At 44.9% G+C, this 26,003-nt stretch overlaps 1 protein-coding gene and 2 long non-coding RNA genes across 8 annotated transcripts in view; 1 reads left to right on the forward strand and 2 right to left on the reverse strand.

Moving 5' to 3' along the window:
• Window positions 1–4,517: 4,517 nt before the first annotated feature.
• LOC140613029 (uncharacterized) lies at window positions 4,518–18,657 on the reverse strand. The gene is made up of 3 exons (XR_012014147.1): window positions 18,521–18,657; window positions 11,615–13,005; window positions 4,518–5,259 (listed from the first exon to the last, which is right to left on the reverse strand). It is a non-coding gene; the product is annotated as an uncharacterized lncRNA (long non-coding RNA).
• Window positions 18,658–19,323: 666 nt separating this feature from the next.
• Window positions 19,324–25,233, forward strand: LOC140613030 (uncharacterized). The gene is made up of 2 exons (XR_012014148.1): window positions 19,324–19,409; window positions 19,710–25,233. It is a non-coding gene; the product is annotated as an uncharacterized lncRNA (long non-coding RNA).
• PTPN12 (protein tyrosine phosphatase non-receptor type 12) overlaps window positions 24,921–26,003 on the reverse strand; it is an 85,068-nt gene continuing 83,985 nt past the window's right edge. For all 6 annotated transcript variants that reach the window (XM_072791414.1, XM_072791411.1, XM_072791412.1 and 3 more), the window contains one exon: window positions 24,921–25,773. In XM_072791414.1, coding sequence (XP_072647515.1) covers window positions 25,712–25,773 — 62 coding nt within the window. In that variant the 3' untranslated portion in view covers window positions 24,921–25,711. The remainder of the gene's footprint in view (window positions 25,774–26,003) is intronic.

A 26,003-nucleotide genomic window follows, 5' to 3' on the forward strand; every position in this document is an offset into this window, starting at 1 on the left:
GTTTTTTTTGTTTCAAAAACAAAAACAGTTATACTGTCTATTCCATCTTAGCTGCTTTATTTTACTTTTTAATTTACAGCACAGTGGGAATGACAAGAGAGATGCAAAACTCTTTATTCCATCTTCTTGCCTGTCAGGAATAAGGTTGTTATTTTTAACCTGAGTCTGTGGTTCACATAGCAAGCCCTGTTCTTTCTGCCTCACGGAGCCTGTCCTAGCTACACTGTCCGCCCACTTCACCCCTGGGGCATCAGCTGTGGGTAGATGGGTGCCCCTTACAGCCTGTGGCCTTCAGTAAGGGTGCCCGTGGGGCTCACTCTTACCAGACTGGAGCCTGGGGCAGAATAGGCATCAGGCTGGGAGGCAGAGCAGCCCTGCTCTAGCTACTTCAGTTCCTTATACTCAGCAAGCGGATGACACAAATGACAGAGGCCTCATGCCTGAAGCTGTAAGACAGTGATCCTATGCATGTTTCCTTATCTCCTGATTTGACTCTCCTTCCTTCCTTCCATCCCTCCCTCCCTTCCTTCCAGTCTTGTTCTTTTACCTCTTCTCCCAGATTTTCACAAAAGACTGCTAGATTTTTTTTTTTTCTGAAATGCCACCTCTCCCCATGGAAAAAGTGAAGGCCTAGTTCATTTGATCCTTTGTTGTGTCTTAAAATTTCATAGCCTCAGGTATCCATTTGAGGTCTGTAGCTAAAGCTACAGTGGGCCCTTGCCTAGTTTCAGCTCTTCTTGTAGTTACAATCGTATTTTAATATAACTAAATCACATCCCAGTATTTTTTGTTTTACAAGTTCGTGGTTTTTAGCGTATTCACCTAGTTGTGCAACCATCACCACAGTCTAACTTCATAACATTTTCATCACCCCAGAAAGAAACCACACACCCATTAGCAGTCACTCCTTATTTCCCCCACTCTCCTGCCAGCCCTAGTTAACCATTAATCTACTTTCCATCTCTGTGGATGTCATTCCTGCCGTTCACAAAGGGAGATTGGGGAGTTCTAGTAAGTACAGATGCAGATGGGGAGAAGGGGAGTTCTGGTTTGGAGTGAGCTTCCACTTCTATCTCTGCTTACCCACCATCCCCAAAATTTGAGGTTAAATTTCTTGCACCTTTGAAGATGTTTTTCCAAAGATTTTCATCGGGTCTCCAAAACACAACCATATATAATACGTGTGAACACAAATATATTCCTAGATTTTAATCGTATTCCAGAACTTTAATCTTGAGTCATCCTAGTGCATACACACACATACCTGGCCCTGAATTATATTTCAGAGCCATCTCTTCTGACCAGGCAGTGAAGGGCATCCTGCCTCAAACACTGTCCCCTAATTTCCTGATTCCTAGGTTTTTCAAAGCAGGTGAGATATATAAAATATTTGATAACAGTAAAGAGTGGGAGCCAGTAGAATGAACCATGGGGAAAGACTTGGGCATTACACCCATCTCTCCCATGTGTACAACCAGAATTGATCGTGGAGAGACAAAGAGGAGGAGTCAGTATGAGAAGACTCTTTCACAGTTGCCTTTTCCAGCTAGAGCATCTCAGCCAACCAAGCATCCCATCCCCCACCCCCCCACCCAGGGGTGGTCCTTTGTGATGTCTAAGCTCCCTGTGGCCACCATTGGCTGTGGTACGTGCCCTGCTGACCAAACAAAGCAGAAGGGTGTGAGCCCTGTTGTCCTGGGAGGGGTATATATGCAGAGGGCAGGACTCCTGAGGTAGACAACTGAGCAGCTGCAACATGACAAAAGTGGCGGAGAAATCATGGGCGCCACGAACCAGGAACACCAAGCGGTGGAAGAAGAGGAAGAGCCCCTCTCGGTCCAGATCAAGGGGCGCTAAAAAGGTCAGATGATCCTACCCAAGCTTCTCTTCTTCTGCTTCCCCATTTATGTCTCTCCCCCTCCAGCCCATCCCCAGATAATCCTGCCTACGCCTGGTGCAAACCTCCTCCTTAGGGCCCCACTTCCACTCCGCCCCCGTTCCCTTCTCCCAACCCAGGGCCCTCCAGGCTCACCTTGTTGCCTTGCCAGGTGCTAAAGATCTACAAGAAGGTAAAAAGATCACTTCATGCAAATTCAAGAAAGAAACACTCTCCTAAAGTCACGACCACTTCAAGAAGAAAGAAGAGAGCAAGAAGGGCCAGCAAGTTTCAGCCATTGCTGTAGACTAAGAGCCACAAGCAGCCAGGCCCAGACCCAGTGGACCCTGCAAGCTACACCACTCCCAGACAAGACCATGGAGCAGTACCTACAGAGCAGGCTTCAGAGACCTCGGACAGTCTTCATCTAGAGACCTGGCTGCGGAGAAATGGCCAACTGCGTAGAGACCGACTCAGACCTTAATGTGGAATTCGGAACACGAATGGAGGTGATTCAAATAAAATCAACATGGTGGGAGAAGCCCCTCCACGAAATAAAAGTAGGCACTCTGCACAGCAATGATGAATTGTGTTGCGTTACTACTTGAGATCGTTCCTCAGAATGAGAGAGTGAAATGGCAGAGAGGCTTAGTTAGCATCTTTAGTTTAAACCAAGTCCCTGGTCCCCTGACATCTTCCCGAGCAGAAAAAGTACATACAGCTTGCCAGGGGTGGAAAAATATCCTTTCCACCAGAGTCCCTATCTCTGGCAGATGACTTTAACAACTCCCTTACTTGGTAGTCAACATTCGTTTCCAATGTGGGTGAAATCGGGAGAACACAGCAATGGCCATGCTCACTCAGAGGCTTAAGGGCAACGGGGAAGGGAAAGGAGAGAACCTCGACGTCCCCAGGAAGCTCTGACTTTGTCAGTCTTGATACAGAACTGAGCTGCTCTGGTCACTTGGGAATAATTCAGTGGGGAGTCGAAGGTCTCTGAGCTTCATTGGCTCCCTCATCTTCTGTTGACCTCATGGTGAGTTGTAACAAAGGCCAGCAGCACCAGGCCCACCCACCAGGAAGGGGAAGTCATGTGGCCACGTGAAGCAGAAGCCTCACCAGATACCCATCTCAGGTCTGGTGCTGCCCAGGCTCCCCCGTCTCACACTCCCTGTAAGTCATTCATCCCCTTGAAAGCCCTTCTAGAAGGGAGCCCTCGCACGGTGTGCCCTCGCGCAGTGTGCCCTGCAGAGGCAGAAACTGTTGGGATTCAATATTTATAGGTTAGAACACTGATACTCAAAAAGTTTTGAGTCTCTCCAAGAGAATTTGACAAACTCAACACTTCCTTGTACAGTTTTAAGTTGACATCCCCAAATTTTTATCGTGAGTTTAAATACTTAGGATGTAATTTCTGATTATCAATAGTGATGTCTAAATAAAGCTGTTACATTAGTTGCTTTTTTAAAATTTACAGCCTGGTGTATATCATTGCCCAGGTAATTTCTACCTCGCTGCACTATGGGATTACTCTAGAGAGGTGCCACCAGCCAGGATTAGTATTTGGCCTGTATTTTTCTCAGAAAACTATGCATCTGCTTAAGCATTTATTTTTTTAAGATTTTATTTATTTATTCATGAGAGACAGAGACATAGGCAGAGGGAGAAACAGGCTCCACGGAGGGAGCCCAATGTGGGAATCGATCCCAGGTCCCCAGGATCACGCCCTAGGCTGAAGGCGGCGCTAAACCGCTGAGCCACCCGGGCTGCCCTGCTTAAGCATTTAAATAACCACATGGTGAGACCATTCTTTGCCCTGCCATGTGAACGAGATGGTTTTTTCTGTACATTTTTAAAGGCTGCTGTTTCCTGATCCTCGCCTGAGCCACAGTGACAAGTGGCAGGCTGAGCCCTGTGTACTCTGTGCTTGCAAGATGGTTTGGTGCAGACCGTACCTTAGCCGTAGAACAAATAAACTAATGGTTTGCAGTCAGGTGTCCAGTGTTGTATAGCATCTTCTGTGAACAGGAATGTTCTATAGGAGTGTTTTGACCATATTTTGCTAGTGAAAAATAAAACACAGGTGTACTTCTATCAATTAGCTGAAATTTAAAATGCTTATGGCATACCATTGAAAAGTCCTCCATCACCTTTGGCACTTTGCAATTTTTTTTTTTTTTAGCGATTTTATTTATTTATTTATTTGATAGAGAGCACAAGGAGGGGGAGCAGCAGGCAGAGGGAGAGGGAGAAGCAGTCTCCCCACTGATCAGGGAGCCCTATGTGGGGCCCAATCCCAGGACCCTGAGATTATAACATAATGGCAACAAGAAAATTACTGGTAGGGGGCGCCTGGCTGGCACAGTTGGTTGAGCTTCCAACTCTTGGTTTTGGCTCAGGTCTCGATTCAAGGTCATTAGATCGAGCCCCACATTGGGCTCATGCTCAGCACATTGTTTAGGTTTCTCTCTCCCTGCCCCTCCCCACTGCACTTGCTTTCTCTCTCTCTCTCTCAAATAATAACTAAAACAGATCTTTTAAAAATAAAAAAAGAAAGAAAATTACTGGTAGGAGGGAAGACATCAAAACAGGTTAATAAAACCAAATTAGCAAATAGGGGGCCCAAACAAGAAGCTAAGACTCAGAGTATCCCAACTTTTTATTTTTAAAAAGGAAAAGATTAGTACGTGAGCCCGCATATTAACACTCTTCACCTGGATCTCACCAGTAGTTAAAAACATTACAGATACCATATCTGCTTTATCACTAATCTGTTTTGGTCTTCAGTAGGCCCAGCAGACACCAGTGCTGTCTGGGACTTTGATGTTGTTAACAGCTTCATCAGAATGTCCTAACAGGACTTTGCCCTGTGAAACCCTACAGCATATTATTGTCCTATCACCAGGGCTGCTGGTGTGGTAACTGCACACCTGAGGGTGTTACCTGCCTTTATAACTTGGATCTGGGTCCTTTTATGATACAATCAACAGAACTCAGCATTAACTGAAATAATCATTAATTTTTGTCAGGTGAATTGTACGGAGGTGCTATGGAACCGGCGTAGAGAAGGAAAAAGTTAGGGCTCCTTGGAGGAGTTATATCCATTTACAATAAACTGCTGATCTAGTAAATAATATGTTTCTCTGAGTGTGAGCCACATTAGCAAGTTAGTCGAACCCAGTGACAGGGTTGTGGAAACTTCCAAGTTAGAGCTCGTAGGTCAGAAGCGCGTGTAGCAGCCTGCACTTGGGATTGATTCTGAAGTAGCGATGCAGTCTCACCGGTCAGGATCCTTAACTGGGCTGCGATACTATCCCAGGTAGAGTCAGAGTCAGAAAAGTTGAATTCTAGGACACTCGGCTGGGGTCTGAGAATAGCTTAGCCTGGGGAAAAACACATTGTAATTAGTGCTGGAATCATATTAAACACAGGGTTCAAGTGTCAAACGTCAAACACAGGGAACCAGAACACTTTAAGTGTTCTGAGATTATTGTTAGATCATCTACATTTCTAAGTTAAAAAACAAGTTATCATCAGGCTAATGGAACAGCCTTAAAGTAAAAGAAAATGGTGCCAACTTTGTGGTTTCATCTCTCTCCCTTTGCATATAAGGATAAAGAGTGTAAACTGGAGAATAAATTTTTGTTTATGTGTTTGCCCAACACGATTTTCAAAAAGCAGTAAATACTTCAGAGAGAAAACGATTTCCCCTGGACAAACAGAAAGAATAACAGTTCAGGACCACTCTGGAGAGAACCATTGTGTCATGGGATTCCTGGTAAAACAGGTAAAGCAGGTCAGGGAAACTGCTCACTACGCCGCCTCCCCACCCTAAACACACAGGAGCTCCCCTTATTCTGAGGGCAGACTTACAGTTTCTGTTCCTGCTATCCTGGGTCCCAGAGAAGACCACCAGATACAGCTTTTTTTTTTTCCTTAAAACTATTCTTCATACTTAATCTGATGATTTTTACTTTTCTTTTAATCGGTGTATAATTGACATACAATATCCTATTCGCTTTAGGTGTGTATCTAGGGGTTCATTATTTTTACACATTCTGGGAAGATAGATCCCCATGATAAATCTCGTTCCCATCTGTTACCATACAAAGCTACTGCAGTATGGTCAACTGTCTGTCCTACGCTAAACATCACACCACCCTGACTGACTTATTTTACAACTAGAAGTTTGTATTTCTTAATCCCCTTCACCTATTTTGCTAAATCCCCTCCCCTCACCAGCCTCGCCTGGCTCTGGTAACTAGTGTAGGTTTCCTGTATCTATGAATCTGTGTCTGTTTTGTTTTGTTTGTTCATTTGTTTGATGTTTTAGATTCCACATATAAGTGAAATCATAGGATTTGTTCTGTCTGACTTAATTCGCTTAGAGATTTTTCCTTTTTAATGCAATCCAGCGAATGCTTTTTCTACTTCGTAAATTATTTCTATTTAATAAGTACAAAATTGAATTGTTTTCATGATCGTTTTTGCAAAAGTCTGAATTATAGACTGCTTCATTCATCAATTTCTTAAAATGTTTTTAGTTTAGTTTTGTTTTGTTTTTACAGTATTTAGTTTCTTCCACTGCTCTGACTTTTGTTTTGTTTCGTGTTCTTAATCCTGCAATTTAACTTTGCATTTATCCCAAACCTCAGGCTTGGGAAGCATCTCTTTACATACTTGCAGGTAATTGTTCATCCTGCCTGAGTGGCTTGCATTTGACTGAACATGCCCACTTCTTTTCACAATTTCATATAGGTCTAATTTTACAAACCTTTAATCAGTCGCTGTTCTCCTCTGAACATGCTCCAAGTTTTTTCTCTTTATACAGCGTGACAGGAAAATTAAATATGGTTTCTTCCAACTGAAGCCTGCCCAATGCCAAATAAAGCAAAAATAATTGCCTTTTTTTTCACACCTGTGCCTTCATGCAGTCCTATAAAGCCATTTGCCTCCTATTTCAACATAAAGAAGGCTCATCCAGTTGAACACCAACCCATAATTGTTGGATCTCACTGGGCTAGGCTTCATGGACGGCTGTCTTAGCTGGTATTTCCACATGGATTACAATTCAGTAGCATATTAAAACTTAAACATTAGGTCTATAAAATGACTTCTTCCACATATTTTTTCTTCAAAGACTGTCCTGTGAACAATTGGTATAAATGTGAATTCAGCGGTAGGAGTCTCAAGAATGAAGACTTGAATGATTGTTTTTTGATTTTTGTGTTTTGCAGCCTCAGTGAAATAACACATTTGTGTGTCATGTTTTGATATGAAGTGATCACAAATAATTTACCCATAATAAGTCACCAAAGCTTTGAATTATTTAGGTATATTCATGTTTGTGTACATACACTCACACACACACACACACACGTTTTGAAATCACACAAGTGATTTGAAAATCACTGTCTCACATGTATTCCAATATGATTTCCTGAGAGAGAAAGAGTTAAAATTACAGCTGACATTCAGGGAATTACACATGATCCACAACCTATGCTTGTGGCCATTTTGAGTTATTTTTATGTTTTTGAGTTATTTTCCAAACTTTTGTCCATGACTAGGTAGAAGAGGAAATTACAAATAAGGGCATCAGAATCTATATTAAAACAAAATGTCTATAAGCATTGTTTTAGTTGAGACCTAGCAGTTAAGATGGCCAAAAGAGATATAAAAGTCCTCCTTACATTAGTAGCAAGAGGGTAGGGGTGGAATCCACCAATTTTATGTTTTTAGTTTAGCAATAAAATAAGGTTAATTTTTGTGGTTTTCAATAGTGTGAACCTGTTTTATTTTTTTATTTTTTTATTTTTTCTGTGTGAACCTGTTTTATTACTGTTGATGCAGAGTAGAGGTTAGGGGAGAATTGTGGCATTTTTAAAAATCCTCAAGGTATATCTTGTTGACTCTGACATGACTGATTTTCTCATATTCATAATATCATTAGATGAACATTTAACAAAGTATTTTATAGTACAATTTTTTTCATTTATATACAAAATTGCTTTGAGTCTTTCTTTTTTTTCGTGGTTTTTTTTTTTTTTTTTTTTTTGGAAATCTGGGTACATCTATGGAAGGTCAATATCCTCCATCCTTTGTGGTAATGTGGCATAATGATTAAATAACAATGTGATAGGGATGCCTGGCTGGCTCAGCGGTTGGGCATCTGCCTTTGGCTCAGGTCGTGATCCTGGGGTCCTGGGATTGAGTCCCACATGGGGCTCCCTGCATGGAGCCTACTTCTCCCTCCGTCTGTCTGTCTGTCTCTCTCATGAATAAATAAATAAAATCTAAAAAAAAAAAAATGCTATACTCTCAATACTCTCAAAGCTTTTGGGATAGTTCAAAAGTCCCTGAATGTTGATAGAACTTCATAATTTTAAATTTCTTATATTTAAACCCAGGCCACTGTTGGACTACCACAAGCATCTCTGAGCAGATCATTCTGGTTACTAGGTAGCATCTTCCATTCTCTTCCTCTGCCGTTCAGGCCAGTGCAATAATGTTTGTGCAGGTGTGGGACTGTCTTCTCTCCGTACCCAAGTCAAACTCCTCAGTTCTGTCAAAGTAACTAACTGTACCCATGCTGAGAATTCTTTGCACCCTCAGTGACACAGCAGGGTTTTAGTGAAATGGTCCCTTTAGTTTTTCTTCTTTTATCACAGCCGTCTTGGCTTAGAACCCTGGCCTGAATCTCTAGGAACAAGGATGCATAAGAGGCTATTCTAACCCGTGCTCAGAATTAGCCTGTCCCTCAGACACCTAGGCCAGTTGCCTATTTGGAGATAAATCTCCACGAATTTGGCATTTTTACACATACAGTGAGTGAAGCACTGACTGCCCTTTGTTCGGGGCTACCTCTTCGAGATGTTTGTTTGGCAAACACCCTTAGAAGATGGAAATAGTATCTGTCCATTATAAAAGGTTCAGACTCCCTAAAATAAAGGTTCCTCTCCTATAACGCTACCCACTGCCTGTGCGGGGTATTGGGACTCAGTTAACAAGTCTCCTCCTCCCTGCAATACCGATATTCTGGATGCTACTAATGCTGTCATAAACTCTCCTTCCTCTCTGACTCACGAGTCTCATGTCTTCTACCAACATCCATGTGGCAGGCGAACTCTTAGCTTGCAAGTAGAGTACAATCTCAGACCCTTTACAGTTCTTGACATTGCCTTACACCAGATGCCTGAGCTTGGCTCCTAAAAGCCTTTCTGTCCCTCATGTAAATACATCCTCAGGTACATGGGCTCCACAGTGCTCCAGATAGACCTTTCCATGGCTTCATCTTAGAGTGAACAGAGCATAGGCTCAATACATGACCCCTACACAACTCTCCAAGTGTGAATTGTTATCACAAGTCAGGCTCTTGGGGCACCTGGGTGGCTCGGTCGGTTTAGTGTCTGCCTTGGGCTCAGGTCATGATCCTGGGGTCCTGGGATCGAGCCTGCACCTGTTGGGGCTCCCTGCTCAGTGGGGAGTCTGCTTCCCCCACTCGTGCTCCCTCTCACTCCCAAATAAATACAATCTTTAATAAAAAGTAAGTCTGGCTCTTTTTCGTATATACTCATTACTACGCTCATAAAACTCCCTTGAAATACCCTTGGGCTTTATTCAGCTCGTGTATACTCCGTGTGTTCATGAAGCTTTTTCGGAGGACCCCTGCTGTGTTAGGTCTTACTCCTTTGCATTCAACAAAACTTGAACTCCTAATTAGGAACTAAGTATTAGCTAATGACTAATGAAGGATAGTCAGAGAAAGGCAGGCAGGGACAAGGCAAATCCCCCTCCCCCAGGAAGAAACCACCCCTATAAGGACTCTGCACCACCCTGGAAGGTGTCCTCCACCCTTTCCCATGTGAACACCTACCTGGAGCTCTTGGGCAAAAGCCTGATTGGGTGACAGACACGGGGAGGATTAAGCCGATCACAACAGCCTGCCAACAAGCCCACAAAAACCCCTAGACTTAGAAATCCTCTCCGGTCGCCTCCCTCTTCCAGAGCTTTGCCTGTTACTCAATAAACTTTGCTTTACTGTTGCCCAGGAGGATCACCCAAGAAACTTTGCTCTACTGCCCACCACTCTTGGTCTGGTCTTCCTCTTCATTCTTCATTCTTCCAAGTGGTGGGACCAAGAGCCACCCAGGTACCGAAGAAGAAGAAATCCTGCAACATGACCAACATCTACGGTGAACACAGTCATTACTTAGTCTGCTGATCCCTAGATTCTCAAAGCTAAAGTCTTTGATTTAAAAAAAATAACATAGGGCAGGCCGGGTGGCTCAGCGGTTTAGCGCTGCCTTCAGCCCGGGGCCTGATCCTGGAGACCTGGGATCGAGTCCCACGTCAGGCTCCCTGCATGGAGCCTGCTTCTCCCTCTGCCTGTGTCTCTGCCTCTCTCTCTCTCTCTCTCTCTCTATCATGAAAAAAAAAAAAAAATATGTGTTGACTGAGCTTATTTCCTGGCTTGACATGGAAACTTCTGAAGGTCAGACATAAATGTGAAATGAAAACACCTATTTACTAATTAACCCAAATAGCATTCTTATCAATCGGATTCTAAAGAACATAAGCCTGTAACAGAAGGGGCTTAAGAGTATTTAAATTTCTGAGGCAGTGCCTGAAGCAGTTCTGCTGAGGGCCCAGGGTACCCCCGTCATAGTTCCTCCTTACCCTTCTTCTTAGGAACAGCTCAGGATCTTTACTTCTACACATTATTGGACATTTTCCTCTTCTCTCTTCTATTTCCAGGTATTATTTCCACTCTCTCTAACCCCAGTTATGGACTGAATTATTTCCCCTCACAAATTCATATGTTTAAGATGGGTGAGGGGATGGGGTAACTGGGTGATGGGCATTAAGGAGGGCACGTGATGTTACGAGCACTGGGTGTTTTTTTTTTTTTTTAATTTTTATTTATTTATGATAGTCACAGAGAGAGAGAGAGAGAGAGAGAAAGGCAGAGACATAGGCTGAGGGAGAAGCAGGCTCCATGCACCGGGAGCCCGACGTGGGATTCAATCCCGGGTCTCCAGGATCGCGCCCTGGGCCAAAGGCAGGCGCCAAACCGCTGCACCACCCAGGGTTCCCCGAGCACTGGGTGTTACATGCAGCTGATGAATCACTAAATTCTGCCTCAGAAACTAATAATACACTTTTGTTAACTAAACTGAATTTAAATTAAAAATGTTCAAAATTCATATGTTTAAGTCTTGTCTAATCCCCAGCACCTCAGAATGTGACTAGGGGATAGAATCTTTAGAGGGGTGATTAAATCAAAATTAGGTCATTAGTGTGGGCCCGAATCCAATATGACTCGTGTCCTTATAGGAAGAGGAAATTTGGACAGACACAGAGGGAGCGCAGCACGGGACCATAAAGATGGCCATCCAGAGGCCAAGGAGAGGGGCTTCAGGAGAATCCAACCCTGCCAACACCTTGATTTTGGACTTCTAGCCTCCAGATCTGTGAGAAAATCAATTTCTGGTTGTGTAAGCCACCCAGTTGGCAGTACTTCGTGGAGCAGCCCTTCCACACTAGCACATCCACCCCTTCCCATCAGCTGTGCACCCGACAGTCTGGCTGTTTGCACCCTGCTCTTCCCTGGGACCTTCTATTTCCTCTGAGTCCCCATTTCAGTATTGGATTCAGCAAATCCTTTAAATTACAAATTATTTCTTTGAGGGCTTCGATGAATCACTGTTCTTGAGGATTCCGTTTCCAGCAGATTACCTCATCGTGCCACTTGAAATTGTGAGCATTAGCAGGCAAATCTTAACGTCGCTCATGTCTAGCAAGACTGGTTTTCTGTCACCGTCTTTCAAAATAAAGAGAAGGGCACCTGGGTGGCTTAAGTGTACAACTCTGGATTCCGGCTCAGGTCGTGATCTCAAGGTTGTGAGACTGAGCCACGTTGGGCTCCACCACACGGGGTCCTTGCTCCAACGCCGGTTGTGACAGGGAGTCCCCCTCTCTGCGCCCTTCCCCCGTGGCCCCTTCCCCACCGCCACTCTCAAGCGTGTGTGCGTGCTTTCTCTCTAAAAAAAAAATTAGGGGCACCTGGGTGGCTCAGTCAGTTAGGCTTGTGCCTTGGATCCCAAGGTCCTGGGATCGAGCCCCCACACCGGGCTCCCTGCACAGCGGGAACCTGCTCCTGCTTTCTCTTGCTTTCTCTCTCTCAAATAATAAAATCTTTAAAAATAATAATAATAATAAACAACTTTAAAAACTGCAACGTCCTTTAACTTCCTCAGGTATCCCCAGTCTGAAGGTACACCTGGGGAAGCACATCAACACTGAGGATTCGAATTCCACTGGCTCACTCTTCCCCCTACTGAGGCACAGAAGACATCAGTCCCATTTCAAAACTGTTTCTGGGAAGCCCTAGGGCCTGTGTGAAAGTGGCAGCGGGGCCTCGCTGTGGGAAGCTTTCCTGTGGCCCCAGGCCTCTGCAGGACGGGCCCCAGTGGGTTGGGGTGCACAGTGGCTTCACCTGACTCCTGAAGCACGAGTGGAAACCCTGGCTGTTTCTGTACAGCTGCAGTCCCAGCCGTAGGATAACCAACCTAACGCTGGGAGCTTTATGTTAAGGCTTATTGTCCTTTAAAAAAGAACCAACACGGAACACCTGGGTGGCTCAGTGGTTGAGCATCTGCCTTTGGCTCAGGTCATGATTCCGGAGTGCTAGGATCGAGTCCCATATCTGGCTCCCCACAGGGAGCCTGCTTCTCCCTCTGCCTGTGTCTCTGCCTCTCTCTGTGTCTCTCATGAATGAATAAATAAAATATTTTTTAAAATAAAAAAAATAAAAAGAACCAACACGACGCCTGTGGTTAGTGGAGACGTTAAATGCGTGACGTGAAGCACTTGCATCCCCTCATTGCTGCAGTGACTGTTTACTGAGTTCGAGTCTACTTGCTGGGGCAGCGATGAGGACAGCCCCGGCCTGTGGAGTCAGCCAGTGAATTCGGGTCCCTGATACCAGCGCACCTCCACAGTCCAGCACCTTGGTCTCCATCAGGTGTTCTGAGATTCTGAGCTAAAGAGTTGTGACCTTCAGCAGCATAAATCATGGGGAGGGAAGGGGAGGCTGTTGGGTATTTTCTCTTTCCTAATGAAAGTAGCTGTAAAAAAAAAAAAGGAGAGTCAAGATAAAAGGTGCTGTGACCTGGGGCTAGATTTCAGATTGAGTCTCTCACTCTAACTGATGCCATTTATACTCCGCACAACCCCTTCCGCAGACCTTCTCAGACCCCAGGACACTGCAAACGGAGTTACTTCCTAATGCATTTTATGGCATTTGGAAGCCCTCCAGTGGCCAAATACTGTACTTTAAAAAAAAAAAAATCCATTTGCTGTGCTGAAGTATTTAGGTGTGAAATGTACTCATGTTTGCAACTGACTTTGAAATCTGTCAAAAAATTAAGATGAATTAATGTATGGATAGATAAATAGATCTCAACATAGATATTAGATATGTGATCGAGCAAAAATAACAATGCTAATTATAGAATGCAGGTGACACACATATGGGTCACTACATAATCTTTTAATTTCTCTGTTGGAACATTATATAAAATATTGAACAAAATCTCTTGGCTAGACTCTGAATATTTGTATCTTGTAGTTGACATTATTCTATTAGAATTTTTAGACATTTAAGCATCTCAGTAGAATTGTCTTCATTAATGGACATGCATCAATTTTTCCTAACAGGATTAATTTCTAAATGTTTAAAAAGCACTTCTAGGTTTCTTTTGAGAAAGTTTATACCTCACACTTGTGAGAATGGCTAAAACCAAAAACACTGGAAATAAATGTTGCCGAGGATTTGGAGAAAAAGGAATTTCTGTTAGTGAAAATGCAACCTGAAAACTGTGGAAAACAGTCTGGAGTTTCCTTTAAAAATTTTTTTTTTAAGATTTTATTTATTTATTTGACAGAGCAAGTGAGAGAGCACAAGCAGGCGGAGCAGCAGGCAGAGAGGGAAGGAGAAGCAGTCTCCCCACAGAGCAAGGAGCCTCATCGCAGGACCCTCAGATCATGACCTGAGCCAAAGGCAGACACTTAACCGACTGAGCCACCCAGGTGCCCCACCTCAGAAAAAATTTTTTTAATGATCCTGTAATTCCACTAGTGGGTAATTAACCAAAGAATATAAAAAACAATGATTTGAAAAGATAATGCACCCCGATGTTTACTGCAGCATTATTTACAATAGCCAAAATATGGAAGCAACCCAAGTGTCCGTTGATAGATGAGTGGATAAAGAAGATATGATGTATTAAAAAAATGGAGTATCACTCAGCCAAAAGTGATATTCATTCAGAAGAATGAAATCCTACCATTCATGACAACATGAATATGTCTAGAAGGTATTATGCTAATAAGTGAAGTAAGTCAGAGAAAGACATATTTACTGTATGATTTCACTCATATGTGGAGCCTAAGAAACAAAACGAATAAAAAAGACAAAAGCACATATTCTTAAATACAGAGAACAAACTGGTGGTTACTAAAGGAAAGAAGGGTGAGATGGGTGAAATAGGTGAAGGGGATTAAGAGCCCACTTACATGATGAGCACTGAGTAATGTATAGAATTGTTGCATGACTATATTGTACACCTGAAACTAATGTAACACTGTACATTCATTATACTGGAATTTTAAAAATAAATGTTTACATTCCTAGAATATCTATTTTACATACTCAGGATATTGCTAGCAAGTTAAGTAGATTACCTTAATTTTTTTTTTTTTTTTAATCAGAGAAGCAGTTGTTTAACAGTTTGACAATTGGTCAGGCTTCGATGCAGAGAATAAAATCCACCCTTGAGTAATTTTAGCAAAAAGGGATTTATTGCATTGTATATTACAAATGGCAGGGTTGGGGACACCTGAGTGGCTCAGCATTTGAGCGTCTGCATTTGGCTCAGGTCGTGATTCTGGGGTCTCAGGATCAAGTTCCGCATCGGGCTCCCTGCATGGAGCCTGCTTCTCCCTCTGCCTGTGTCTCTGCCTCTCTCTCTCTCTCTCTCTCTCCTCTGTTTATCTCATGAATAAATAAAATCTTTAAAAACAAAACAAAGGGGCAGCCGGGTGGCTCAGCACTTTATTTTTATTTTTATATTTTTAAAGACTTTATTTATTCATGAGAGACACAGAGAGAGAGGCAGAAACACAGGCAGAGGGAGAAGCAGGCTCCATGCATGGGGCCCCATGTGGGACTTGATCCCGGGACTCCAGGATCACGTCCTGGGCGGAAGGCAGACACTCAACTGCTCAGCCACCCAGGTGTCCCGGCTCAGCACTTTAGCGCCACCTTCAGCCCAGGGTGTGATCCTGGAGACCCAGGATCAAGTCCCACATCAGACTCCCTGCATGGAGCCTGCTTCTCCCTCTCTCTCTCTCTCTCTCTCTCTCTCTCTCTCTCTCTCTCTGTGTGTGTGTGTGTGTGTGTCTCATGAGTAAATGAATGAGGTCTTTTTAAAAAAAAAAATGGCAAGGTTGTAAACTGAGCTTCAGGAATGCTCACAAATCACGTCGCCCTCACTGTAATATGGCCCATCAAGGAGGATGCCTCATAACCTGGCCCTCCCCCCTGCAATGCTAGATTCTTCACTGGACACTAGTTGGTGTAATTTAAGTTACATCCATAATTCTAGCTGCCAAGGGAGTTGAGAAATGCATTTTTAGCCTTCCTGACATTAAAGGCTAGGAAAGCCTGTAAAGAGGATGGCATGAGATGAAAGGCTGTTGGAGACTTTAGCGAACAGATCATAAGGACAGGCTGACGGTACCCGAACACATTGATCAGCATTGCCACGGAGACTGCCAGACGTTGGGACCCTTCTGATGTGTGTAATGAGAAGTAGGTGGCAACATCTATGAAGCTTTTTTTTTTTTTTTAAGATTTTATTTATTCATTCATGAGAGACAGAGAGAGGCAGAGACACAGGCAGAGGGAGAAGCAGGCTCCCTGCGGGGAGCCCGACATGGGACTCCATCCCGGGTCTCCAGGATCACACCCTGGGCTGACAGCAGATGCTCAACTGCTGAGCCCCCCGGGCGTCCCTATGAAGCATTCTTGCCCCCAAACAGCAATCCTGAATCTGAGAGCCTCCAGATCCAAACACCAAGTTTACAAAAAATAGAGGGATAGAAGCACACGTTCACACCACAGGGATGCAGCCAGTGCAATCCAGAGTGTGGGAAACTACAGGACAAATGACAGATTCCTCAATAAATAAATGGCAAGAAAAAAAGGGAAGGGAACACAAAATTAAAAGATCTAAAAGACAGGTGAACGCAGCATGGGGCTGGATTCAAGCAAACCAGTTGTCAAACATTTTATGAGACTCAAATCTGAACACATACTTGAATAACTGATCACATTGTTAATTTTTCAGATGCACAATGGCTTAGTTATGTCAACAGTCACTCCAATTACTTTTACAATAAGCTCTTTGTTTTTTGATTGTTGTATATTGTTTCTTTCATAACTAACATATGGCTCTGTGTCTTATGCCAGAAAGCAAGCTTCGGGTGCTGGGCATTTTACATGTTAAATAATCGACTCCTTGTAACAGTGCCGTGAGGATCAGTTACAGTGTTCCCCGAGAGGCGCATCTATCATGGCCTTTCTGGAAGTGGAGAAAAACAAATGCCTATTTTTTTTTTTTTTTTTTACAAATGCCTATTTTTAAAAAAGATTTGTTTATCTGTTTGGGGGGGGAGCGCACGCGTGGAGGGGAGGGTCAGGGGCAGAGCGGGGAGCAGGCTCCTGCCTGAGCGGGGAGCCCACCCCCGGGGTCATGACCTGGGCCCAAGGCAGACGCTCGACCACCGAGCCGCCCCGGCGCCCTCAAATGTCTATTTTATTTATTTTCATTTTTTTTAAGATTTTATTTTATTCATAAGAGACAGAGAGAGAGAGAGAGAAAGAGGCAGACACAACACAGAGGGCGAAGTAGGCTCCCTGCACAGGCCCCACACAGGCAGCCCGACGTGGGACTCGATCCGGGTCTCCAGGATCAGGCCCTGGGCTGAAGGCGGCGCTAAACTGCGGCGCCACCCGGGCTGCCCCTCAAATGTCTATTTTAAAGTACACTTAGCGTGTCTAGGAATGAAGGAAGCAGGCAGCCTTTCGGAGAAGTAACACCACTAATTAATAGGGCCGCTAAATTACCAGGTGATCTTTTTTTAAGACTTGTTAGTTTTTATAAAGTAAACATTAGATTTGATGTTTAAAATATCCTCAAAATGTTCTTTTATTCCTGAAAGTATGAAAGGGCACCTATTGTCTCATTTTAAAGATAAGAAAACCCCAGAGCCCATCCCTATCCAGGGGAGGTAAGTGAGAAGTGCACTGAGATCTTGCTGTTACCGCCCCAGCCAAGGGGGGGACACTGGGGCTACGGGCCCCCCAACGCTAGCTGGCTGCAGGCCTGCACTGTCCTCGGGCAGAAACGGTGGACGGCACAGTGCTCTGCCCCCGAGGCTCAGCAGCACCGACAAGATAGTACTCCTATTCCTCTCCCTAAGGAGAATTTGAATCTATACTTTCTCCTTGTTGGGGTGGGGAGAGGCTAATAATTTTTAAAAAGGGGATCCCTGGGTGGCGCAGCGGTTTGGCGCCTGCCTTTGGCCCAGGGCGCGATCCTGGAGACCCGGGATCAAATCCCACGTCGGGCTCCTTGCATGGAGCCTGCTTCTCCCTCTGCCTGTGTCTCTGCCTCTCTCTCTCTCTCTCTCTGTGACTATCATAAATAAATAAAAATTTAAAATAAAATTTTTTTTAAAGTCTCAGAAACACTGGCTTAGATTTCTTTTTTTTCTAAGTTAGTTTACTTCCTTCCTTCCTTCCCTCCTTCCCTCCCTCCCTCCACCCTGGGCAGGGCTCAGACTCGGGACCCTGAGATCCAGAGCCGGGCACTCCTCCCACAGGGCCAGCCAGGCCCGCCTAGATCATGGTGCTTCCTAAATCATGAGTTCACATTCATGGAAATGGACATCATCACATTTACTTTTTAAATTTAGTTAGCTTGGGATCCCTGGGTGGCGCAGCGGCTGGGCGCCTGCCTTTGGCCCAGGGCGCGATCCTGGAGACCCGGGATCGAATCCCACATCAGGCTCCCGGTGCATGGAGCCTGCTTCTCCCTCTGCCTGTGTCTCTGCCTCTCTCTCTCTCTCTCTCTCACTCTCTGTGACTATCATTAAAAAAAAAAAAAATTTAGTTAGCTTAAAAAACTTTTTTCTTGTGCACATAACATCCTCTCCGCCAGATTTCAAAGAGCTTATAAAAATCAAAATGCTACCTTGTTTTCCTAAGAATAATCCACCAAATGCCACTGTCCTCAAGGAAAACTGCGGCACCTCTGCCTAATGGAAAATTGGTAACTAGTTGGGTAAAGGGGTGTCCCCCCGGGGAACTGCAGCTGCTCCACCAGTGGGCTTATTAGCTGGTTCTCACTGGGCGCTACTGAACTTTGTGCCTCGTAAGTCACCTTAACCCCTTGGGAGGTGACCGTGTAGGTGAGTGTCCCCTGCCTCTGGGCCTCACCCCCTCGCTTCTATGGAACTGGGGTGAATTTCTAGCTTGAACCGAAGATGGGAAGATGGGGAGTTGCTGTTCCTTACCCTCAAGCCGACGCTGCCCCGAGGCGACCAGGGCCGCCCCCTGCTGGTCTCTGAAGCTTGTGTAGGGATTGGAGTCCGAGGAAGGCGCCCCCTCACCTGACGGAAGGCGCCCTCCGGCCCCCCCGGCCCCTCCTGCCCCCCCCGGCCCCTCCGGCCCCTCCTGCCCCCCCCCGGCCCCTCCGGCCCCTCCGGCCCCTCCTGCCCCCCCCCCGGCCCCTCCGGCCCCTCCTGCCCCCCCCCCGGCCCCTCCGGCCCCTCCGGCCCCCCCGGCCCCCCCCCCGGCCCCCCGGCCCCTCCGGCCCCTCCTGCGGGAGGTTATTGCGGCGCCTGCGTCCACGCCCTGGGGAGAAAACGGGGTTGGGCTCCCAGGAGGCTAGCCGGAGGGTTCGGGAGCTGGGCCTCTAGGACGGCACATTCATCTTAAGATCTTGTTTTTAAGTCATCGCTGCACCCGGTGCGGGGCCGGAACTCGCAGCCCCAGGGTCCAGTCGCGAGCTCCCCTGGCCCAGCCGGCCTCGGCCCCACACAGCTCGCCCCAAGCGGCGCGGCGGCCCGGAGGCCCGGAGGCCGGGGGGAGCGGGGGGCGGGGGGAGCCGGAGGGGGAGGGGGGGAGCCGGGAGGAGCGGGGGGGGGGGGAGGAGCCGGGAGGGAGCCGGGGGTGGAGCCGGGGGGGGCGGGGCGGGGAGCCGGGAGGAGCCGGGGGTGGAGCCGGGAGGAGCCGGGGGGGGAGCCGCGGGGGGCGGGTGGAGCCGGGAGGGAGCCGCGGGGGTGGGGAGCCGGGAGGAGCGGGGTGGGGGAAGCCGGGAGGGAGCCGCGGCGGCCACGGCGAGGCCCACCCGCACGTTCGCACCTGCAGGCGGTGGGCGGCGGCCCTGGGAGCGGAGCCCAGGTGACCCCGGGCGTCGGGGGGCGGGGCGGGAGGCTGGGGCGGCCCCGGGGCCTCCAGGCCAAGGCCCCCTGCTCGCGGCTGGGCTCCCGGGCCCCCTCCCCCCCGGACCCCCGCCTTCATCCCGCAGAACACGACCCGAACTTTCCTGCCTGCGACCGCGCACCCCGACTTCCTCCCACACGGGGTTAAGGACGGCCGCCCCGCCCCCTCCCCTCCCCCCGCCCGGGAGCCGCGGCCTGCGCCCGCAGGAGCTCGGGGCGTGTTTGCCGGCGGGTTCTCAAGATCCCTCCTTGTCCGCAGGCACGGGACAAAAGGGAAGGATCGCACTTTTTCGAAGATTTTACTTTATTCATGAGAAACACACACAGCGAGGCAGAGGGGGAAGCAGGTCTGCGGAGCCCGCCGCGGGGCTCGATCCCGGGACGCGGGGCCACGCCCTGGGCCGCAGGCAGCGCCCCTCCTGGCAAGGCTTTAGGATGACTGGGGAAGACCTGTGTTCCGAGATGGTCCGGGTGCCTGGCACCCCGCAAGGATTAGGCAAGTTAATCAGAGACAAGCCTGAGTCCGCACGAAGGCTACAGGTGCCCTAGGAGCGCTCGTGCCGCCTGCGAGGCGGGGCCCCCACCTGGGCCCCCCGCGGGTGCAGCGCCCACGCAGGCGGTGCGGCTGTCGGCTCCGGGCGCGCGGGGCCTCGGGGCGCCTCGGGCTGGCTCTGCCGCCCCCGCCTGGCGACCGGGGGAACAGCCGATGTTCCAGCGCCTGCAGCCACCACAAAGGCTCTACTTAAAATCCTTTGTCAAAGATTGCAACTTTCAGAAATCTGTTCCTAAGCGAATTCACATGAAAGTAAAGTATAGACATAAAACTCCTACATACACGTTACAATTTACTCCCACTACAGGGAAATGGATAGTGACAGGTGGAACAGTAACAGAACAATGGGCAGCTCGCCTTAGGTTGAAAAGATGGTAAGAATACTTTGTCCTGCTGATTGACTAGCAATAGGAAATTCCCTATAAACTGCATTTCACTTCTGAAATAATGAAATGTTCATATATAGAATTTTAATTTTTAAAAATTTTTCTAATGTTTATCTCAGCTAATCTCTGTATCTTTCAAATTATGACATGTAATATGGTATTACATATTTTAAATATTTTGCATAGAAGCTGCATGAAACTGTTATTGTGTGCTTACTTTAAATACAATGAGAAATGCTGAATACTTAGGTTTTATGTTTAATACAGTGTATTACTGGGATCCCTGGGTGGCTCAGCGGTTTAGCACCTGCCTGCGGCCCAGGGCATGATCCTGGGGTCCCGGGATCAAATCCCTTATCGGACTCCTTGCATGGAGCCTGCTTCTCCCTCTGCCTGTGTCTCTGCTTCTCTCCCTCTGTGTCTCTCATGAATAAATAAATAAAAATCTTAAAAAACACAGTATATTAAATACTTTTTCACATTTAGTATTAGAAGATATTGGAAATATTCTAATAAGTTAAAAACAGACAAAGCTAAAACTTAGAAGGCACAATACTTTAAAAAATCACAGAGGTATAGATGATCTGCACGTTTGTGTACTTACTAAACCATCCTACCAAAGAATTTTTCAATCAGAAAAAAATAGAATATTGAGGGGCAAGGTGGGCAAAATGGGTGAAGGGGGTCAGTAGTCCAAACTTGCAGGTATAAAACAAGCCAGGGAGATGTACTGTGCAGTGACTGTAGTTGATAATACTGTACTGCATATTTGAGAGTTGCTAAGAAAGTGGATCTTGAAAGTTATCATTGCAAAAAAAAAAAAGTTACTATGGAAAGAAAAGAATTAATGATAAAAGAAAAACAGTATTTTAAGAAATTTAGAATTGTTTCCCTGTTTGGCTATTTGGGGCTAACTCCGTGGTAGCTAAAGAATGTTTTTGCTTTAAAAAAAAAAAAAAAAATTTATTTGAGAGCGAGAGCACAGGGCACAGGAGCCCGGGAAGGGCCGAAGGAGCAGCAGACTCCCCGCTGAGCAGAGAGCCGCCAAGGGGCTTGATCCCAGGCTCCTGGGATCCCGACCTGACCAGAAGGCAGACGCTGAACTGAGCCTCCCGGGCGCCCCTAGAGGATATGTTCTTGTTGAGCCAGAAGCACATTCTCAAGTCACAAATGCTACGTCATGACGTCAGGATAGCGGTTACCTATGCCGTGCTATCTCTAAAAAATGTAAAACGACTGGAATCTTTGGAATTCCCTTCCCCCACTAATTCAGCAAAGCCCAGATTTGTTGTAGGTAGAACACGGAGACACGCCCTCCAGAGCCACATAAGATAGCTGCTTTCCACTGGTTAAATTATCTGATGTGCACATCTTTCGAGATTTGTGCACCTTAAAAGACAAATAACTAAGGAAACAGATTGGAGCAAATCTGTTTAAAAAAATACAGTTCCTATTCAAAACTACATCTGCTTTGCACTTTTAGCAAATATGCAAGGGCTTCCCATCAAGTGGTTATGTGCCAAAATCTTAGTTTAAAGCTTTTGCAATTCTCCATCTGCCAGAATGAAAATGTGAGCTTCTGGCCTTTAAGAGCTGTGTAACAAAGATCCAGTATTAGAGAATACTTAAAAACTGAAATTGATTCACATTTTGTTATTTAGAAAGCTATCAGTAGAATCTTGGGGCACCTGGCTGGCTCCGTTGGTAGAGCGGATTTCAGGGTTGTGAGTTCAAGTGCCATGTTGGACACAGAGCTTACTTAAAAAATAATAAAAAAGGAAAGCTATGAATAGAATCTGAATTTTAGATATCCAGAGTAACGTCACTAAAAGCAGGTATTGAGATATCTGAGAAAACAACAGCAAGAACTTTTCCCAAACTATCACAACAGTGCTTTAATTCAATTTAATCCTACATTTAGGATTAAACTAGAATGATTTCATGGATTGTAATCAAGAGTACCAAATACGTATTTCAACAAAAATATTACAATCGGCATACATTTTAGGGCTCAATATAATTAAGATGATATTCTTTGAGTCTCAAAAGCTTCAGATTGCAAATTGCAATCATTCTTTTTATTGCTCCCCTTCACATTTGGCACAAAACATTTTTTGGTTTAATTATGAAAAAAATCTTTAACGTATATGTATAGATGTCTTCAGAACAGAGCCAGCTATTCAGTTTGGACACTATGGATATATTTTTGGAAAAGCACTCCCAGTGAGTGGATGATGTCTAGTGGATGATGTCTTTGACCACTCTCCGAGCTGGCTCCAGGAGCAGGGACAAGTAGAACAATCTATTATTAAGCTTCGCTCCATGAGTGTATTTATGTGAGTGCTTTAAATTGTGTCAAGAGGTATGAAGTTTGAAAATACAAAGACTTAATAGAAGGGTGGTTGGGAATGTAAATCAAAATCAGGTGTGGATTAACTATCTTAACATGTGCTATGGTTTTGGATTCAGTTCACCTATTCAACTGACATTTATTTTCTCCTCTGTCAGGACAACGTTCAAGAAAACATATATTCAAAATTAGTTCTACTTTACACATTTAGCTGTTTTCAAACATATATATATATATATATATATATATATGCCAGCATTTTCACGAAATATGATCATTTCTCTCAAGGGGCTAGGTTAGTAGAGCAGGAAGTCTAACCAAGTACACTAATAAATAAATGGGGTACAGTGTAGACAGACACAAAGAGAATACGGCTGATTGACTTGGTGTGGGAAACAGAATGAGATGAAGGGCTTAATGGAAGATGCAACACTTGAATCAGTTGTGATAGATGAGTAGGGCTCACCAGAACAAGGACAAAAGTAGGGTGTTCAAGACAGAGGGTATAGTAGGAGTACGGAATGGGGGCTCAGGAAATTTTAAGTACAGGTGACCCTGTACAACACGGAAGTTAGGGCCCCCTGTGCAGTCAAATATCTTCTTAGAACTTTGACTTAGCTACTACTAGCCTACTGTTGGAAGTCTTACTGCTAACATAAAGTCTGTTGACATATATTTTGTGTATGTATTAGATACAGTATTTTTTTAAAGACTATTTGAGAAAGAGAGAGGAAGCATGAGCAGGGGGAGGAGGCACAGGAAGAAGCAGACTCCCTGCTGAGCAGGGATCCCAACACGGAGCTCAATCTCAGGACCCCGAGATTATGACCTGAGCCAAAGGCAGGTGCCCAACTGACTGAGCCCTAGATACAATATTCTTACAATAAAGTAAGCTAGAGAAAAGATGATTAAGAAAATTAGGGACGCCTGGGTGGCTCAGTGGTTGAGCGTCTACCTTCGACTCAGGGCATGATCTCAGGATCGTGTCCTGCATCTGGCTCCCTGCACGGAGCCTGCTTCTCCCTCTGCCTGTGTCTCTCTCTGCCTCTCTCATGAGTAAATAAATAAAATCTTTTATAAAAATAAAAAATCATCAACACGGAGCACCTGGGAGTGAGAGGCACAGGCTTCCAGTTATGGAAGGAATAAGTCACAGGGATGACAGGTACAGCCTAGGGAACAGAGCCAATGGTAATGTAATAGCATTCACTGCATGGTGAAGATGGTAGCTAGAACTGTGGTGAGCACAGGGTAACCACAGAGTTGTTGAATCACTATGTCATACACCTGAAACTAATGTAACATTATGTGTCAACTAAACTTCAATAAAAAATTGAAAAAAAAACTTTAACAGTGAAAATCCTAAGGAACATACATGTACAGTACTGTACCGCCTGTAGTGAAAAAAATCATATTGGGGCATCTGGGTGGTTCAGTCAGTTAAGCATTCGACTCTTGGTTTTGGCTCAGGTTGTGATCTCAGGTGGTGAGACTGAGCCCCACATTGGGCTCTAGGCTCAGAGCCAGAGCCTGCTACAGTTTCTCTATCCCTTTTCCTCTGCCCCTCCCTCTGCAGGCTCTTGTGCAACCAATCTTTAAAAAAAAAAATCATGTATAGGTGGACCTGTTTCAAATCCTTCTTGTTCGAGGGTCAACCACAGTTCATTATGACCAGAGCGCAGACATAAAGCGTAGTTTAAGACTATGACAGGCAGCAGCAGACAGATCTTGGATGGGGTCTTGCATCATCTGCTAGGTTAGGCTTGATCCCGTGAGCCTGGCTCTCCAGTTTCGTTATGCACCACAGTCATCTATGGTGCTTGTCCAAAACATTCTTTTTTTTTTTAAGTTTTATTTATTTAAGTAATCTTTATACCCCAGGTGGGGCTTTGAACTCACGACCTCAGTATCAAGAGTCACCTGCTCTTCCGACTGAGCCAGCGATGTTTGTTAGGTGTTTTACTGGATCTCAGTAGGTGAGCTGAGAAGGCTGCCTAGGGCTGACTCAAGTATTAGAATTATGAAGCCATGTTTTTGCAGAGGCGCTCTCTATTCTTTAAGAGTTGAAGCCCCATTCACACTCATAACGTAAGGACTTAAAGAGCCAGCAGGAAGGCAGACACGAACTCTAATTTGCTAGGAATGAGGAATGAAAAACTAAGACAGGTTGGCACTGTAAAATTGTTTTTGTTTTTTTAATGGCAGGTCAAATATCCTGAAACATACATGTGTTTTGATAGTCTTCTAATCCCACTTGAGTTCAAATATTAAAGTAACACACACAAGCTAAGAGAATTCAATATTGTTCCAAGGCACTTACTGAATCTCCATGACTAGATGAAAACAAGGACAATTAGGATAGACAATTAGACAGTATATAATATAAAAATAACTTTTGCTTACAATTTACAAAATGTATTATTATTACAATCTTTGATCTCTGATAACCTGCAATGCTGGCTGCATGAATCCAGCAATTTTAAAATTCAGAAACTATTTTCTAAAACTTCAGGGCAAATAATTTACAAATAAGGTACACAAAGATTTAGACCATGCAGAAATTTCTTACATCTTCTGTTAATAATATTTTATGACTGCAACTTTATCAAATTATATACCTACTTGCCCTGTACATATACAAAATAATGCATACATGATAAAACATTAGCAAAAGAGTAGTCCTTAAACTCAATTTATCATAAAAGTATTACTATATTAACATGTCTACAAGCAGCGTGTAACAGGGTTAAGAGACATTAAGGCAATAATACTTGAAGTTACAAAATAAACCATATGTAATACTTTTTCCTAAGTGTAGTATAAGGCAGGTAGATGGTCCCAGCAAAAAAATACAAAGGTAACAATCTACGCTGCTGTTAGTCCCACATTTTTAAGATGGAATACTATAAATCTGGCTTTCGGTGGCACTTGAATTTTCCAGTATAATTTAAAGTGTCTTTTAGCTCCCTGAATCATGTCCATTCTGAAGGTGGATCTCTTGGTCCTTTGGGTTTCCCACAGCGATTACGAAAACCTGTAATCACAATACCATAGTAGCTGGTCAGATTCCAGGATGTATTATAGTTTACTAAAAATTCTTAATTTGCTTTAGGTATTTCATTTAAGAACCTGAATAAATCATAGCACAAAGTTTGATAAACTTTGCCTTAAGGAAAGCCTGAAATGATGGCAAATAACCTTTTCTCATTCTTGCCAGCATTAACTACATAATTAAAGCTTTAAAATTACTGAGCAAACGAATTA

The sequence above is a fragment of the Canis lupus genome, chromosome 21, assembly GCF_048164855.1.
Source record: "Canis lupus baileyi chromosome 21, mCanLup2.hap1, whole genome shotgun sequence".
Taxonomy (NCBI): Eukaryota; Metazoa; Chordata; class Mammalia; order Carnivora; family Canidae; genus Canis; species Canis lupus.